This window comes from Lolium perenne, chromosome 4, assembly GCF_019359855.2.
Source record: "Lolium perenne isolate Kyuss_39 chromosome 4, Kyuss_2.0, whole genome shotgun sequence".
Classification (NCBI taxonomy): Eukaryota; Viridiplantae; Streptophyta; class Magnoliopsida; order Poales; family Poaceae; genus Lolium; species Lolium perenne.
In genome coordinates this window covers 320,825,782-320,842,001 of record NC_067247.2, presented here as the reverse complement: position 1 = coordinate 320,842,001, position 16,220 = coordinate 320,825,782, and the positions used below count along the sequence as shown (strand labels likewise).

Here is a 16,220-nt window from a genome sequence, read left to right as displayed (position 1 = left end):
AATAACACTATCGGATCGGTTTATATCCCTAGCTAGGACGAGGGGATTGTTTTTCATTCGTCATCTTCGAGAAAAATAGTAGAACAAACACAAAGTAATTTTATTTTTATGTGTATATTTTCTCAATTATCCGCTTTTGATATAATCTGTTCCATATCTACAACCCCATATAACCCATTCATATACACAATTTGATAACCTGCATTTTAAATCTGTATTCGATCATTATTCACTTTGATCCGAACCCACAACAAAAATATGGTAAAGAATGTAAAAATAACAGTATCATCAGATCGGTTTATATCCCTAGCTAGGATGGGGAGGCGTTGGGAGTTGGTATTCTATGGAAGAGAAGGAAAGAAAATTATGTGGATGAGGAGGATTGTTTTTCATTTATCAAAATCGAGGAATAAAAACAGTAAAACAAACACATTACACGCGCCAGGTAGGGGTCGAACCTACGACTTTCCGCTTAGGAAACGGACGCTCTATCCACTGGGCTACAGGCGCCGTTGTTGGATTAAATTTCCCGTGTGTTCTATTAAATTTGTTTTCTTCAATTATTTGTTTTTTGTCAGTTCTCTATGTTGGTGCCCCCTCGTCCCTGCAACTGCAAGGCTGTCCTGATCTCGCCCGGCTCCTCCTCTTCTTCGGCGACCATGATCCAAGCTGTGATGGTCATCAGTACTCTGGGAAAGCCCCGTCTCCTCAAATTCTACAACTTCCAGGTCCCGAACCTACTCCATCCTCCACCCCTTTCTCCTCTCTCCTTCCTCTTTGTCTTCACGCCCTCTCTCCTCTTCAATCGCCCATCACGTGCTCGGTTAATTTCCCCACCCAGTTCAAGAACCACTTCTGCCATAAATCAGTGATGTGCTTGATGAAATGTCTTAGCGGCTAAGCTGTGTTCTTTGTTTTTCTCTGTTCTCCTGTTCACGGATTGAAGTGTGGATGCAGGACCCTGAGAAGCACCAGGAGCTCGTCCGCAGCGTCTTTCAGTGTACACTAGTTTCACTTTCCCGTTCTTTCCACCATTTGTATAGTGTGCTTGAGCTGACTCCTCTTCTTGCAGTGCTATCTGCGAGGCCGGAGGGTGTGAGCAATTTCGTTCAGACCGATGCGATCTTTGGACCGGTAATGCACCCTCTTAGGCTGGCTATCCCTGTCTAATCTAATCCAGTAGTAAATCTTGTGTAAAAAGGGAGAAATGATATGCAAATTCGAGCACTCAACAAGGACAACTGGAACATTCTTGCCTGGAAGGCAATTGGTTCTAACTTAACTTGCTATCTTACTAGTCAGTCTGTATGCAAGCTGTGCTACTGCCCACTACTAAGCATGTATGCAAATGCTTCAGAAAACTCTTTAAAGGAAAGCGCCAAACAGCTATTTAGTTGCTGCAAGCAATTAATGATCAGTTGTAAAATTAAATTGGTACAGCAACTACAACAACAACATCAAAGCCTTTTTCCCAAGCAAGTTGGGGTAGGCTAGATATGAAACCCAACAGAAATGAAAGGAAGCCAAAACAAGAACGAGATGAAAAAAGAGAGTAAAATTAAATTGGTACTTCGATTAAATTTTTATGAGGATAAAACTTACTCCCTCCAAATCTTATTAATTGACTCAAGTATTTAGACAAAGTTGAGTCAATTAATTTGGATCGGAGGGAGTAAATTATCTGACTAACCTTGCGACCATTTTACCTTCAATAAGTTGTACTCCCTCCGTCCCCAAATAACTTTCTCAACTTTGTCTGGATACGGAAGTATTTTTTTTTAAAATAAGGGTTTCCCCTGATTTCCATTGAAGAAATCAACAGCTACAAAGTCTCCACCTTACACAGCGAACTACCACAGGTAATCAGGTTTTGAACCAACTAAGATGACAGGGGAGAAACCTTCTAACAAAACAGAGAGAAGCAAACTGCTACCACTGCCCTGGAAACCCTCTCCTCACCAACCTATCCTTGTCGAAACAAAAGGAAACAAGCAAAGCTTCTCGTCTCCCAGACAACAACTCCAGGAAACATTCCAGCAGCACTTTTTCCTTTGATGATTTCTACCAGCTCCTCAATTCTCCAGTCTTGGCATCCAGGGCGCCCATCTCCTCCTGTCCCTGAATACTTCAGCCGTGACCTGCTCCAGTAGTTTTGCGCCCCGTTGTAGTTCCAGTTTTACGCCCTCCTTCACCTGCAAATTACTCCAAAAGTCAATCCAGTAGCAAGCTTCGAAAAGAACCACAAATGGGTCACTAGGCCAAGTTTTTTGCAAATAGGCAAGGTTTCTGGTCTTCCAAATACTCCACATAACGGGCGCAACACCAACTATCATAATTATCTTTTTGTATGTGTGGCTGCATGAGAGTGCCAACATCTTGTCAAGAAGGAGCAACAGCGGCGGCGCCTCCTGCTGCGGCGGTCGGCGTCAGATCTGGGAAGCGGCGTCGTCCGTGCCACCCAAGGCACCGGGCCGCCTTCTCCTGGTGTTGCGCGGGGAAGGCCGAGAGTTCAGCGGTACAAGCTCTTGGAAGAGGTGATCAGTAGCTAGCTAACGTAGAGACAAACTATAGATCAAGGTTCAAGAAAGCGTTATGCGTAATCGGAGCGGTGGCCTTCCGGTTAGCGCTTCAGCGTGCATAAGCGGCGCTTTTCCCCTCTTTTTTCTGCTTTTTTCTGCTTAAGCGCTTATGCAATTGATGCGGAAGGCCTCCGCATTGCGCTTTAGCGTGCATAAGCGATACTTTTTTCCGCTTTCCCGAACATTGCTATAGATTTAGCATGTGATCTTCTATTCCTCCACATAATGACCGCAACACAAACTACCCATGAGAGCGCCAAACAGTTATTTAGCATGTGTTACTGCAAACAATTAATAATCAGTTGTAAAATTAATTGGTATTTCGATTAATTTTTTGTGAGGACAAAACTTAAATTATCTGACTAACCTTGCGACCATTTCACTTTCAAAAAGTTGTAAGAAGGTAAAAGAATTATTATGATTTCCTTTTTATCTTTGCAGGGGACAAAACTGGTCTACAAGCATTTGGCGACACTATACTTCGTTTTTGTCTTTGACAGCTCTGAGAATGAGCTTGCTATGCTCGACCTTGTACAAGGTAACCTAAACCCTTATCAGCACATTTTTTTCAGTTACTATGACAATTATGTTGAGTGTGTTATCATGCAACACATTATTTCACATGTTTTGGTACAATCCCAGTCTACTGCCTCTCATGGATGTTTGCCTAATTGCCATGGTTCTTTCAGTATTCAATGTTGATATACAACTTGCTTACTACTCTGCTCAGTATTTTCTATTCAAATTCTGATTGTTGCTAAACACTTATGCATGTCACTGCACTAGCACATTATTAGCATGCATTCTTTTGTCCATCTAATGCTTGTAGAAATACTTATCATTTTTCTCTTGTTTCTCTCACTTTAAGTTCTTTTTATCAACTCTTTAAGGTCATCAACTAATCTTAAGAAGCGTTATCTTGTCACAGTATTTGTTGAAACATTGAATAGATGCTTCAAGAATGTCTGCGAGCTAGACATTGTATTTAACTTCAACAAGGTACCATGATTCACTTGTTTGATATTTATTCTAGATAGTCACTGCTATGATTCTCTCGACGAAAGCAGCAAATTCTGTTCCTCGTGAAAAGAAAGGACACCACCATAAAAAAGCATGTAATATGTTTTTGGCACATGTATTATTTAAAATATATATCAAAGTGCGCAATGTAACAAATACTTAAATGTAATAAGATTCACGTTATGGCTTGTTGTGTTAAGAGATCGGTTCACATACGTGTGTATTTGTATCGTATGTGCCTTGTATTGTAATCCTGCCAAGTATATAAATAGAAGAGGTGGGGAGCACGTTGCTTCATCCACGAAACCCTAAACGTGTGTTTTTCACTTGGTATCAGAGCCATCAGCCGCCACACGGGTCTCCCTTCTCCCGATCCGATCTCATCGCCGCCGCCCTCTCCGATGGGCTCCTCTAGCGCAGCGATGCAGCTCTCCGCCATCGGCCCGGTCGTCTCTCCGCCCGCGCTGCCGGCTGCTCCCACGGTTCCCACCATTGGAATCCGTCTTGACCGCAACAACTTCGCTCTGTGGCGTGCTCTCACGCTCACCAATCTCTCCGGGGCTTCGCTCCATGGTTACCTCGACGGCACGGTGGCGGCGCCAGCCAAGACCACCACCGAGGGCACCGGCGACGCCGCTCGGCAGGTTGACAACCCCGCGTATGGTACGTGGTGGACTCAGGACCAGAAGGTCCTGGGCGTGCTCCTCTCCTCCATGACTGAGGAGATCGCGAGCCAGCTCCTCGGCTGCAAGACGGCGGCCGCGGCTTGGACTGCAATCCAAGCCATGTTTTCCGCGCAGAGCCGCGCTGGAGTCAGGCATCTCCGTCGCCAAATCCAAGGGCTGCGGAAGGGCGATGCGACCGCAAGCGAGTATATGCACAAGGTGCAGGCTCTGGCTGACGCCATGGCCACCGCTGGGTCTCCTCTTCGCGACGATGAAATCATCGACTACATGCTCACCGGCCTCGGCTCCGCTTTCAATCCGATCGCGGCATCCCTGAACATGATCACCAGGGTGGTGACCACCGCCGAGTTCTATTCCATGGTCCTGAACTACGAGGGCCTGCAGCTGTCGCAGGCGGCTGAAACCGAGGAGTGGACCTCGTCCGCCAATGCTGCTGCTCGTGGTGGTGCTCCCTGGCAGCCCCGCGCGCCCTCGCCTGCCTTCTCTGGCGGAGGCTCTCAGCCTGTTTACGGCGGGGGCAATAACGGCCGTCCGACTTACGGCGGTAACGGTGGAGGCGGCTATGGGCCTCCGGCGGGCGGTGTCGTTGCCTAATCGACGGTACCCTGGAGGAGGGATCCTCACGAGGGGGAGAAGAAGTAGGGGCCATAGGGCGGAGTGCTCTCGGGACGGTGGTACGCGAGTTACCCAGCTTCGGAACACCTGCACGATGACAGGGCCTACTGCTGCTTGTCTGGAAATATCTGGGTGCTCTCGCGTTGTTACAATGAGTTGTGGTTGTTCTCAACCTGCCTCTAGGGCTCCCAGGATCCGGCTTATAAAGGCGCACGGATCTAGGGTTTACATGGAGAGTCCTAGCCGGATTACAGACAGCCTAGCTACGGTACAATATCTTGCCGTGTACGTCAAGGATCTGCCTTCCTCCCTACGTCGTACTGGATCCGGGTTCCACATGGGCCTCCATGGATCCGGGTTACTCCTGGGCCTCCATGGATCCGGGTTACTCCTGGGCCTCCATGGATCCGGGTTACTCCTGGGCCTCCATGGATCCGGGTTACTCCTGGGCCTCCATGGATCCGGGTTCCACATGGACCTTCACGGATTCGACTTCCTCCGATGGTCGGTTGGGATCCGGCTTCCCTATCCTGGGCTGGACTTCATCCTTTAGGATCAACAGCAACTGGGCTGCCCGGTGGGCCATAAGCCATCACCACCATCTGTGGGCCACCCGGGCTTGCCGGAATCGGACCATGTCGATGGTATACCTATGAAGTATATCCACAACAATTCCCACTCTTCGTGAAGCTATTAATTTCCCTGTCACTGAACCGGCTACGAGTGATCATGTGCGTCAATATGACCTATCTTACCTGTCCACTAACCTGTCTTCTCCAGCTGTTGATCCTTCTGTGCAGAATCCCGCGGTGATCGACGTCCCTCCTCCGGCTATGGACGTGCATGTGCATGCCCCGGGAACAGCACCTCACCCGGATGCTGCCCCGACGTCGTCGTCTCACGGCGCGGATGCTGCCGCGTCGCCTCCGGGTTCCCCTGGTGCGGATGCGGCCACGCCTTCGGTGTGCACTCCCTCGTCGCCTGCATCGCCTGTGTCGTTGCCTAATCGACGGTACCCCGGAGGAGGGATCCTCACGAGGGGGAGAAGAAGTAGGGGCCATAGGGCGGAGTGCTCTCGGGACGGTGGTACGCGAGTTACCCAGCTTCGGAACACCTGCACGATGACAGGGCCTACTGCTGCTTGTCTGGAATTATCTGGGCGCTTTCGCGTTGTTACAATGAGTTGTGGTTGTCTCGCTTCTCGCTCGAGATCTCCCCTCAGGGCTCCCGGGATCCGGCTTATAAAGGCGCACGGATCTAGGGTTTACATGGAGAGTCCTAGCCGGATTACAGGTCGCCTAACTACGGTACAAGGTCTTGCCGTGTACGTCAAGGATCTGCCTTCCTCCCTACGTCGTATCGATCCGGTTCCACATGGGCCTCCATGGATCCGGTTACTCTGAGCCTCCATGGATCCGGGTTACTCACAGGCCTCCATGGATCCGGTTACTCCTGGGCCTCCATGGATCCGACTTCCTCCGATGGTCGGTTGGGATCCGGCTTCCCTATCCTGGGCTGGACTTCATCCTTTAGGATCAACAGCAACTGGGCCGCCCGACGGGCCACACGCCACATCACCATCTACGGGCCACCCGGGCTTGCCGGATCTAGGCACTGTCGATGGTACACCCATGAAGTATACCCACAACAGTAGCCCCCAGAGTTCTCCGAGTTTCACCTGCTGTTTCCGCCTCACTAGTCCATCATGGTCTCCGGCAATATTGGTAACGCGGAGAAACTTGAAGAGCTCTAACTTCATATTTTCTTCTTTCCCAACTTTCACGGAAAAACCCTCATCTGCGGGACTTCATCCATCGACAGTACATAACATGTCTCCGGGTTACTCCCCTGCTTGCGGACAAGAATTTGCTTATCTTCACGCCGTTACCCGGAACCTTAAAAGATTCAAACGGTTCCGCCTATCTTGGCGCCATTTTCGCGTGATTCGAGCGGTAAGTTGAGGTGCGGATCCGACTACCAAAAACATAGATGCGGATCCGACTACCAAAAACGTAGGCGCGGATCCGGCAGCCAAAAATAGGTATGGATCCGGCTACCAAAATATAGGTGCGGATCCGGCTACCAAAAATTAGGTGCGGATCCGGCTACCAAAAAATTGAGGTGCGGATCCGACTACCAAAAATTAGGTGCGGATCCGACTACCAAAAAATTAGGTGCGGATCCGACTAGTTAGCCAGATTTTCGCCATCTTTGAAATTTTTCTTGACATAACCATATGTATGTAGCCCCCGAGCGTTGAGTCGGCTTGCTCCAAGGAGACTCGATGCTCAGAAACTTAGCCCCCAAGCGTCAAGGTGGAAAATTTCCGGCCTGTTGCTCCAAAGAGAACTTCATCGGTGTAGCCCCCGAGCGCCAAGGTGAATTTACTTGAAAATCCGGCTTGGTGCTCTTAGAGTAGCTTTATCTTTATATGTGACTTAGGAATAGCGTAAATCCCAAGCATCTAGGCGGAAATTTCAAAGATCGATACCCGAAAGGAAACACACTTTTCACCTAAGATCAAACCGCAGCCCCCGAGGGTTGGTTCCGCTAAGCATAGCGGAATCAAGACTCAAGTTGCTTTTCCAAATTGTGCACGCCATGGATCCGCCTAACTCCTGGAGATTGTTGTACGTCCAAGTGTCATGTACTCCGATACATAAACATAAAAACATATTTGTATTAAATTGTTTCTTTGATCATGTTCAACGAACAAATGTAAGGCGGAACAAAAACGGCCTTTGAACAAATGTTTTAAAGCTGAAACTATGCAAATAGCTTGAACAACATAAAACTCAAGGCGGAAACAACTCGACTATCTTGAACAGCTTAATGTAATTTATATGTTTTAAGCAAGTGCTTTGGTTTATCCGTTCTTCCGGTTTATATGCTTGACTTTTCGCGAGACGGCAAACTTTAAACACGTAACATCTCGCCGAGGCGATAGCGCTTAATAGCGAAACAATCAAGAACCTCGTAAACAGAGGCCGGCTTTAAGTACCGAGATGTCACTACTAAGGAATCCACACATAAAACAACAAAAACGTGTAGGCCGTAAAACTCAAGCTAACGCCCGAAGGCGGAAATTTTGCAACAGACTCGAGCCTTAAGCGCAAAAAACAAGACAAAGTTTTTCACGAGCGCAAGGCAAATCGTGGGAAAGATATGACCAACAAATAAAGCGGTAAAAGACTCAGGATATGAGTGAACCAATCTTAATCTCATGATCATAAAATTTTAAAATATTAAATATAAATATGGACTTAGCTGTTTGGAGCGGAGTCAACGTCGGTCGTGGCGGTTTTTCTTCGCCGTTCGTCAAGCCTGCGAGATTGATTGTCGCAGTTGGTCTCGTAGGTGCGGATCCACCTACCAAAATTTAGGTGTGGATCCGACTTCCCAAAAATTTAGGTGCGGATCCACCTACCAAAATTTTGGTATAGATCCGCTACAAAAATATAGGTGCCGATCCGACTACCAAAAATTAGGTGCGGATCCTATCGCTAAAAACATAGGTGCGGATCCGACTACCAAAAACGTAGGCGCGGATCCCAAGAACCAAAAACATAGGTGCGGATCCGACTACCAAAAACGTAGGCGCGGATCCCAAGAACCAAAAACATAGGTGCGGATCCGACTACCAAAAACGTAGGCGCGGATCCGGCTACCAAAACCGTAATTTGAAATTTTCGTATCTAAGGCGGAATCTTCCCAGGAAGCTCGCGACTCAGATCGGATCTTCGCGATCGCGTCCCGCTTTCAAGGCGGTCGCGTCACATTTACCACATGCGTTTCCGTCGGAATCGACGGTTTCCCCAATGAAGATGTGTATGCCGCCAATCGGGATGATGGAGAGCTTGACGGGTCGGCCTTAGCTGAATCCAAGACTCATCCGAGGGACGGTCGACGTATTTCGGCGTAAAGGACGCGCCCCACGGCGATGGTGTCGTCAGTAGCTTCCCATGGCGGAACCCTCCTGCTCCGCCTCCGTACGCCGCAGCCCCACGGTGGCGCCAACTGTCGTTGCCTAATCGACGGTACCCCGGAGGAGGGATCCTCACGAGGGGGAGAAGAAGTAGGGGCCATAGGGCGGAGTGCTCTCGGGACGGTGGTACGCGAGTTACCCAGCTTCGGAACACCTGCACGATGACAGGGCCTACTGCTGCTTGTCTGGAATTATCTGGGCGCTTTCGAGTTGTGGTTGTCTCGCTTCTCGCTCGAGATCTCCCCTCAGGGCTCCCGGGATCCGGCTTGTAAAGGCGCACGGATCTAGGGTTTACATGGAGAGTCCTAGCCGGATTACAGGTCGCCTAACTACGGTACAAGGTCTTGCCGTGTACGTCAAGGATCTGCCTTCCTCCCTACGTCGTACTGGATCCGGGTTCCACATGGGCCTCCATGGATCCGGGTTACTCCTGGGCCTCCATGGATCCGGGTTACTCCTGGGCCTCCATGGATCCGACTTCCTCCGATGGTCGGTTGGGATCCGGCTTCCCTATCCTGGGCTGGACTTCATCCTTTAGGATCAACAGCAACTGGGCCGCCCGACGGGCCACACGCCACATCACCATCTATGGGCCACCCGGGCTTGCCGGATCTAGGCACTGTCGATGGTACACCCATGAAGTATACCCACAACAGCCTGCGTGTGGCACGCCCACGCCACCGACTGCAGCTCCATCTCCTGGCGGGCCGTCCATCGAGTGGCCGGCGGCCTCACGCCTCCACAAAGACGGCATGGTTACTCGTCTGCGTGACAATACTCGCCGTGAGAAGCACTACACCGATGGCACTGTGCGGTACGATACTCGTCGCCGTGCCCTCTTTGCAGCGCCGGTGTCTCATCATGATGCCCTTCGTGAACCGGCGTGGCGCGCCGCAATGACGGATGAATTCAGCGCTCTCGCTCAGACGAAGACCTGGACTCTGGTTCCTCGACCACCTGGCACTAATATTGTTGGAAGCAAGTGGGTGTTCAAAACCAAGCATCGTCCAGATGGTTCAGTTGAGAAGCACAAAGCTCGCCTGGTTGCTCGCGGGTTCACTCAACAGCACGGCATTGACTATGGTGATACTTTCACCCGCTGCCAAACCGGCCACCATTCGCCCCGGTTCTCTCCCTAGCTGCTTTCTCGAGGCTGGACCCTTCGCCAAAGTTGACGTCGCAATGCTTTTCTCCATGGCTTTCTCTCGACGTAAGATGTCTATATGCAAGCAGCCCCTGGTTTTGAGGATGTCCGTTTTCCTCTCATGTGTGCAAGTTGCGCGTGCTATTTATGGTCCGGCAGTCCCTCGTGCTTGGTATGCTCGCTTGAGTACTCGCCTTTTTCACTGGGTTTCTTCCTTCACGGGCTGATACATCCTTGTTCATCTTCAATCAGCGTGGTGTTCAAGTTTTCATGTTGGTCTATGTAGACGACATTGTCATTGCTGGTTCCACTACTGCTGTTGTGGAGGGTCTTGTTCGCTCTTTGTCTGCCACTTTTCCTATCAAGGATCTTGGAGTTCTGGAATATTTCCTTGGATTGGAAGCGTCGTACAATTCTGTGGGGCATGACACTTATGCAAACATAAGTATGCGTTAGACTTGTTGCATCGGGTTAATATGGAGTATTGTAACCCCACTTCCACTCCGATGGTGCCCACCGAGCGGCTTGCTCGAGATAATCGGTGCACTTCTTGGTCCAGAGGATCTGCTCAAATATCGCAGCAGTGGTTGGCGCTCACGTATTTGACACTCACACGTCCGTATATATCCTTTGTCGTCTACAAGGTTTGCCAATTTTTGTCTCAACCCACTGAAGTGCATTGGGAGGTCAGAAACGTATCCTTCGTTATGTCAAGGGAACATTGGATACAGTGGCTTCGCATTAGGAGGTCACCGCAGCAAAGTATTAGTATTTTTACCGATGCACTAGGCCGGGAGATGTTGATGATCGACGCTCTACGAGTGGTTTTGCAGTGTTCGTGGGTCCGAACCTTATTTCATGGAGTTCGAAGAAGCAGCCCACGGTCTCCAGATCTAGCACTGAGGCAGAGTATAAGGCTCTTGCAAATGGTGCAGCCGAAGCTATGTGGGTTCGTTCATTGCTTCGAGAACTTGGTGTTACTCAGCGGCAAGCTCCGATTTTATGGTGTGATAATTTGGGTGCTACCTACCTAACAGCGAATCCAGTCTTCCATGCCAGGACTAAGCACATTGAGATTGATTTTCATTTTGTGCGAGAGCAGGTGGCTGATGGCGCTCTGGTGGTAAGGTTTATCTCTTCTAATGATCAGCTGGCTGACATCTTCACTAAGCCAGCGACACGGCAGATGCTAGACCGATTTCGAACCAATCTAAACCTTGTATGTAGTAGTAGTTTAGATTGAGGGGGAGTGTTAAGAGATCGGTTCACATACGTGTGTATTTGTATCGTATGTGCCTTGTATTGTAATCCTGCCAAGTATATAAATAGAAGAGGTGGGGAGCACGTTGCTTCATCCACGAAACCCTAAACGTGTGTTTTTCACTCGTTGCATATCTATTTCATTATCCGCTACGACCAAATTATCACAATTTATATTCCAAGAAGCATTTTCTGGCTAAGTATATGATTTTTAAGGTCTGCATATCTATTTCATTATCCACTACTGATCAAATTATCACAGTTGAATTTTGAAGCACTTTCTTGCTAGAAGTATATGCTGTGAAGTCATGCTAGTAGCTCACTGAAGTTTTGCAGTGTCTGGGTAGCAGATACCTTAAATTTACAGAAGTATTTACAGATGAACAAAGAACCAAAAACACAGTTGAAGTGGTATCTTAAGCACGATTTAGTTTGAAATACAAGTTAGAAAACATTCATAGATGTAATACCAAGTCTTCTCTAGATCTTAGCAACGAAGACAATAACTGTAATTTAATCATTAGTGTCCAGTGTTCCACTGGCAGAGAGCTTGAAGAAAAATAGAGAAAGAGCCAACCCTATTGACCTTTAAACAGAAGACCAGAGACATTCGTTACTAAGCAATGGTGATTGTTGATTATTGAGATTTTTTTAGGAAAAGGAAAGCTAGTGATGCTTTTGGCCCCTAAGAAGCTCCAAAACCTGCTGATGTCTATGATGCTACTACCCTCAATCACATTCTTGCTGTAGTGTTTGCACCCTTTAATTGATGGTAGATATGCACAATTTTTTCTGGTCAGACCAAAACTCCAGTTGTTCATCCCAACAATCTTTTCTCCTGTCATAGTGATGACTGATGAGAAGTACTACTTAAGAATAACCACCATTCTTCTTCGGATCATTGTAATATTTAATGCAGCTGCACACAGTTTTGGATGAAATGATACTGGGAGGACAAGTGATTGAAACAAGTTCAGAGGAAATAATGAGATCTGTAGAAGAGATTGCGAGGTTCTTACTCCCTCGATCCTTTCTGCCCTCACCCTCCCATGTCCCTTTTTATGCTTTAGTGCAATTCTAACAGCGTTGCTCTCTACTTGACACAGGTTAGAGAAACAATCAAACACAACAAGCCTCATACCAAAGTCGATTTCGGAGCGCTTCAGCCGTTGAAATTTTTTAGTCGTCTTCAGTACAGAATTCGGGAGACATTTACCAGAAGAAATCAGATTGGTGTTCGAGGTCATCTCCAGTGGCCTGTCAGTTCTCTGAAGTCTTGAGCATCTGGCCATTCGGCATGAAAACTTACTGGCTGACATACATATCTTACTATCTCCCGCCCAAGAGTTGTAAGTTGTAACCTGAAATGTGACGCATACCATGCATGATGCATCTGTAGTAAGACAGTTTTCTTGTCTGATCATATATGAATGCAGTGCTATATTCTCTTCTTTTGGTGTCTAACTCTGTTTTCCATGGAAAACAGGTTTCTGTCTCTGAATTAGTTCGACAACAGCATTGCCTAACCATTTACCATATATGCGTTACATCATTACAACATTTCACCTCATCATCTCGGTTTTGGTAAGTGGCACATCTTTTTTTTTTTTTGCAAACACGCAAAAGCTTTGCATGTCATTGCATTAGAAGAAAAAAGACGGACTACAGCGGCTCCGACATTCGAATGGGTGCAGGTACATGGCGTGCGTAAGTGATTGGGCCACCACGCACATGCCAACAGAATACAGCGCCCCAAAATGAAACTGGAAGCCTATCTCCAAAGTTATCCAGCCCTACTGCACCCGATAGTTTCCAAAGCTCCACTTCTTCGGCGATGCGCTTGCAGATAGCTCGAGCAGTTTCCGTTGAACACTCGAAGACGTGGTTGTTCCTCTCCTTCCAGAGGGTCCAGACCATGTAGAGGACAAGGGAATCAAACCCTTTCCTGAGCTGTTGCGGGACTCGTCGCCTTGAATTAGGCCACCACTTGGCAGCCTGTCATCGGCCGATGGCGTCAAGTGCGACAGGTTGCAGCGCTGAAGCGTGGCGTGCCAAACCTCCCTAGCAAGGACACAGCCGAGGGCGAGATGACCCGCTGTCTCAGGGGCCTGCTCGCAAACAGGACAGTTGGACTGGGAGTGCATACCATGCCGCAGCATGCGATCCGCCGTTCAAATTTACCGCTGCATTGCGAGCTAGATGTGGATCCTGCATTTGGCTGGACCCAGTGGCGGAGCCAGGATTTTCATATTGGGTATTCGGATTCCAAAAAAAAGTTCAGCACAACAATATAATATATGTAGATTCATAATAATAAAACGGAATTACAAATTGTACATACATGATAGTACTACAACGTCTCAAGTAATTGAATTGCACTCATAAACACTATACTCAAGCCATTTGTATTTGCCAAACCAGTGGGATGTAATCAGTGAATTGAAGCTTTGCTTATCCTGCGTGAATAGTGAACTGTGATCACTTGTGTATTCTGAATTCACTCACGAACAGTGGTGACGAGCTACTGCTAGTATTTGTATGGTGTTGCAGCGCTGCCGTCACTGATCGGCCATCGTGCTGAAATTCAGATGCAACACCGACACGTCGTTCCTATCGAGTTTTTGCGGCATCAGGCAGGTCAGGGCCAGGCGTGAGGAATCAGGGCTGCGGGGAAGGGGGCAGCGGGATTCGGTCTATACCTTCACGGCAGCCGGCAGGGACTGGCCGTCTGGCCAGCGCCGAGCGGACGGGCGGCCGGGCGCCCGGCGTATGGCGAGTGGTGATGGCGCATCACCAGGGCTGAACGAAGAGGAAGAGGAGCAGTTCGCCAGGACAGCGTCGATTCCATGCCTCTCATCGCTGGCAGGACCTGGGTTCGATCAGCCCAGCTAAAGGAAACCACCCGGTGAAAGCCCAATTTGGGATTTTTCGGCCTAGATTGGATGGGCTGAACTCGGGATGGCTGTTACCAGCGTCCTGTTTCTATTCTAACGACTTAAACACGTACAGACGAACTCTAATATACATGTACATACGAGTACATGCATAGAGAAGCTTATATACTGAAAAAAAAATTGCAAAAAATATTGGGTATTCATTGCATACCCATGAATAGTTCTAGCTCCGCCCCTGGCTGGACCCCATGTCTTCCAAATGGTCTTGCTGTAGATCTTGCATTTGGTTGGAGCCCATGTTTTCAAATGGTCTTGCCGCACAGGAAGAATTCCAGCCCGAGGAATAAAACCTTGTATGTCGTGCTCGCAGAATACTTGGCCGTCGTGCTCAACTTTCACTCGACTTGGTTCTGGGTGCTAGGAGCGAGAACAACCTGCTGCAGCGCGTCCACCAGGTGAAGGAACTGCGTGAGCACGGGGACACTCAGGGTCTGGTGATATCACGGATCCACTACATCGAAGAGATCCTGGACCTTAGGCTCAACCTGGAGAGGGAGCTTGGTCCAGCAGCCCCGTCGCATCCTTCGCAGCCACAACCAGCGAGCATGTAGGGCAAACCCTAGTAACTTAAGGTTCATAATGCCTAGCCCTCCATACTCCACCGTCCGGCAGATCCTAGGCAATCTATGACATCCTAGTTACTTGGCAATGTCATTCCGTCAAAGTTGACTAAGAAATGGCGAGGATCAAAGGTTTGCATAGACTGATTTAAAAAAAATCTACTAAAATGAAGGATTTTTTTTCCAAATAAAGGGCAATCCCCCTAGCTTTTATTTTAGAAAGCCGCATAGCACTATAGCAGCAGAAGTCACAGATTTCAGGTTTGTTATTACAACTGACAGGGGTAAAACCTCCACCTGTAATAAAAGGCAAAAAAAAAAAAAAAAAAAATTAACATGGAAGTTCTCTGAAGTGAAAATCATCGTTCTCTAGTGTGAGTCTAAAATGGAAATCCTCTACCTTCAGCTTTCGAAATTAAGGTGTTAGGTGTTTGTGTAGAAAAATTCCTAAAATTAATAAAAACTATTTGAAGTGCAAGTTACATGAACAAATTTTATCGATTCCTGTAATATTCGAACCTACAAGGACAGAACTAAAAATCATCGTCACGAGGTGTATTACTCATGCTTGCACATTCCGATCTTTCTAAAGCACCAGTGATCCATTTTCAAAAAAATAATTAAAAATTATATTTCTAAGTTTCAGAAAAAATCTGAAAATAAATCATGATGTAGTCAGTATTGTATCCCACAACCGTGTAAATTTTCAAATGCAAATAATGTGTATTTTGGGATGAACAAAAATACTTCAAAAATATTCATATTTTTCATTTTTGTGTAGCTCAGAAAACAAAACATTTGCAATTGAGATTTTATACGTTAGAGGAATACATCATTAGCTACTTTTAAAATTTTGTTACATAATTTTTTGAAATATACATATAATTTTCGAATTTTTAATACACTAAGAGCCCTGGTGCCCATGATCCAAAAGGACTTTTCGGTCGGTATGCTACTGAGTGCTGACTACTAAGCATGTATGCAAATGCTTCAGATCTTTAAAGGAGAGCGCCAAACATCTATTTAGCATGTGTAAATTGGTACTTCGGTTAAATTTTGTGAGGAAAAAACTTAAATTATCTGACTAACCTTGCAACAAGGTAAAAGACGTATGATCTCCTTTATCTCTTTACAAGGGACAAAACTGGTCTATTAGCATTTGGCGACATTAGGGACGAAATATGTTGAGTGTGTTATCATGCTACACATTATAACATGTTTTGGTACAATCCCAGCCTACTGCCTCTCATGGATGTTTGTCTGATTACCATGGTTCTTTCAGTATTCAATATTGATATACAATTTGCTTACATTTCTCTGTTCTATATTTTCAATTCAAATATTCTGATTGTTCCCGAACACTTATGCATGTCACTGCACTAGCACACAATATTAACATGCATTATTTTGTCCATCT

General features: G+C 47.2%; 1 protein-coding gene and 1 non-coding gene across 2 annotated transcripts; one reads left to right on the top strand and one right to left on the bottom strand.

Moving 5' to 3' along the window:
- Nucleotides 1–437: 437 nt before the first annotated feature.
- Nucleotides 438–510, bottom strand: TRNAR-CCU (transfer RNA arginine (anticodon CCU)). The gene has a single exon. It is a non-coding gene; the product is annotated as a tRNA-Arg (tRNA).
- Nucleotides 511–570: 60 nt separating this feature from the next.
- On the top strand, nt 571–12,740 carry LOC127296301 (AP-3 complex subunit sigma). The gene is made up of 7 exons (XM_051326341.2): nt 571–728; nt 958–1,000; nt 1,073–1,134; nt 3,021–3,117; nt 3,508–3,578; nt 12,209–12,300; nt 12,396–12,740. The coding sequence occupies exons 1-7, from the start codon at nt 585–587 to the stop codon at nt 12,460–12,462; spliced, it is 576 nt and encodes a 191-aa protein (XP_051182301.1). The 5' UTR covers nt 571–584; the 3' UTR covers nt 12,463–12,740.
- Nucleotides 12,741–16,220: the final 3,480 nt, after the last annotated feature.

Bases quoted from the DNA above. Each gene is read 5' to 3' on its own strand.
- LOC127296301 (XM_051326341.2), top strand. From the start codon at position 585: ATGTTGGTGCCCCCTCGTCCCTGCAACTGCAAGGCTGTCCTGATCTCG. The intron at 1,001-1,072 runs GTACACTAGTTT...CTCTTCTTGCAG, and splicing joins CGTCCGCAGCGTCTTTCAGT to TGCTATCTGCGAGGCCGGAG. The intron at 3,118-3,507 runs GTAACCTAAACC...ATCTTGTCACAG, and splicing joins TATGCTCGACCTTGTACAAG to TATTTGTTGAAACATTGAAT.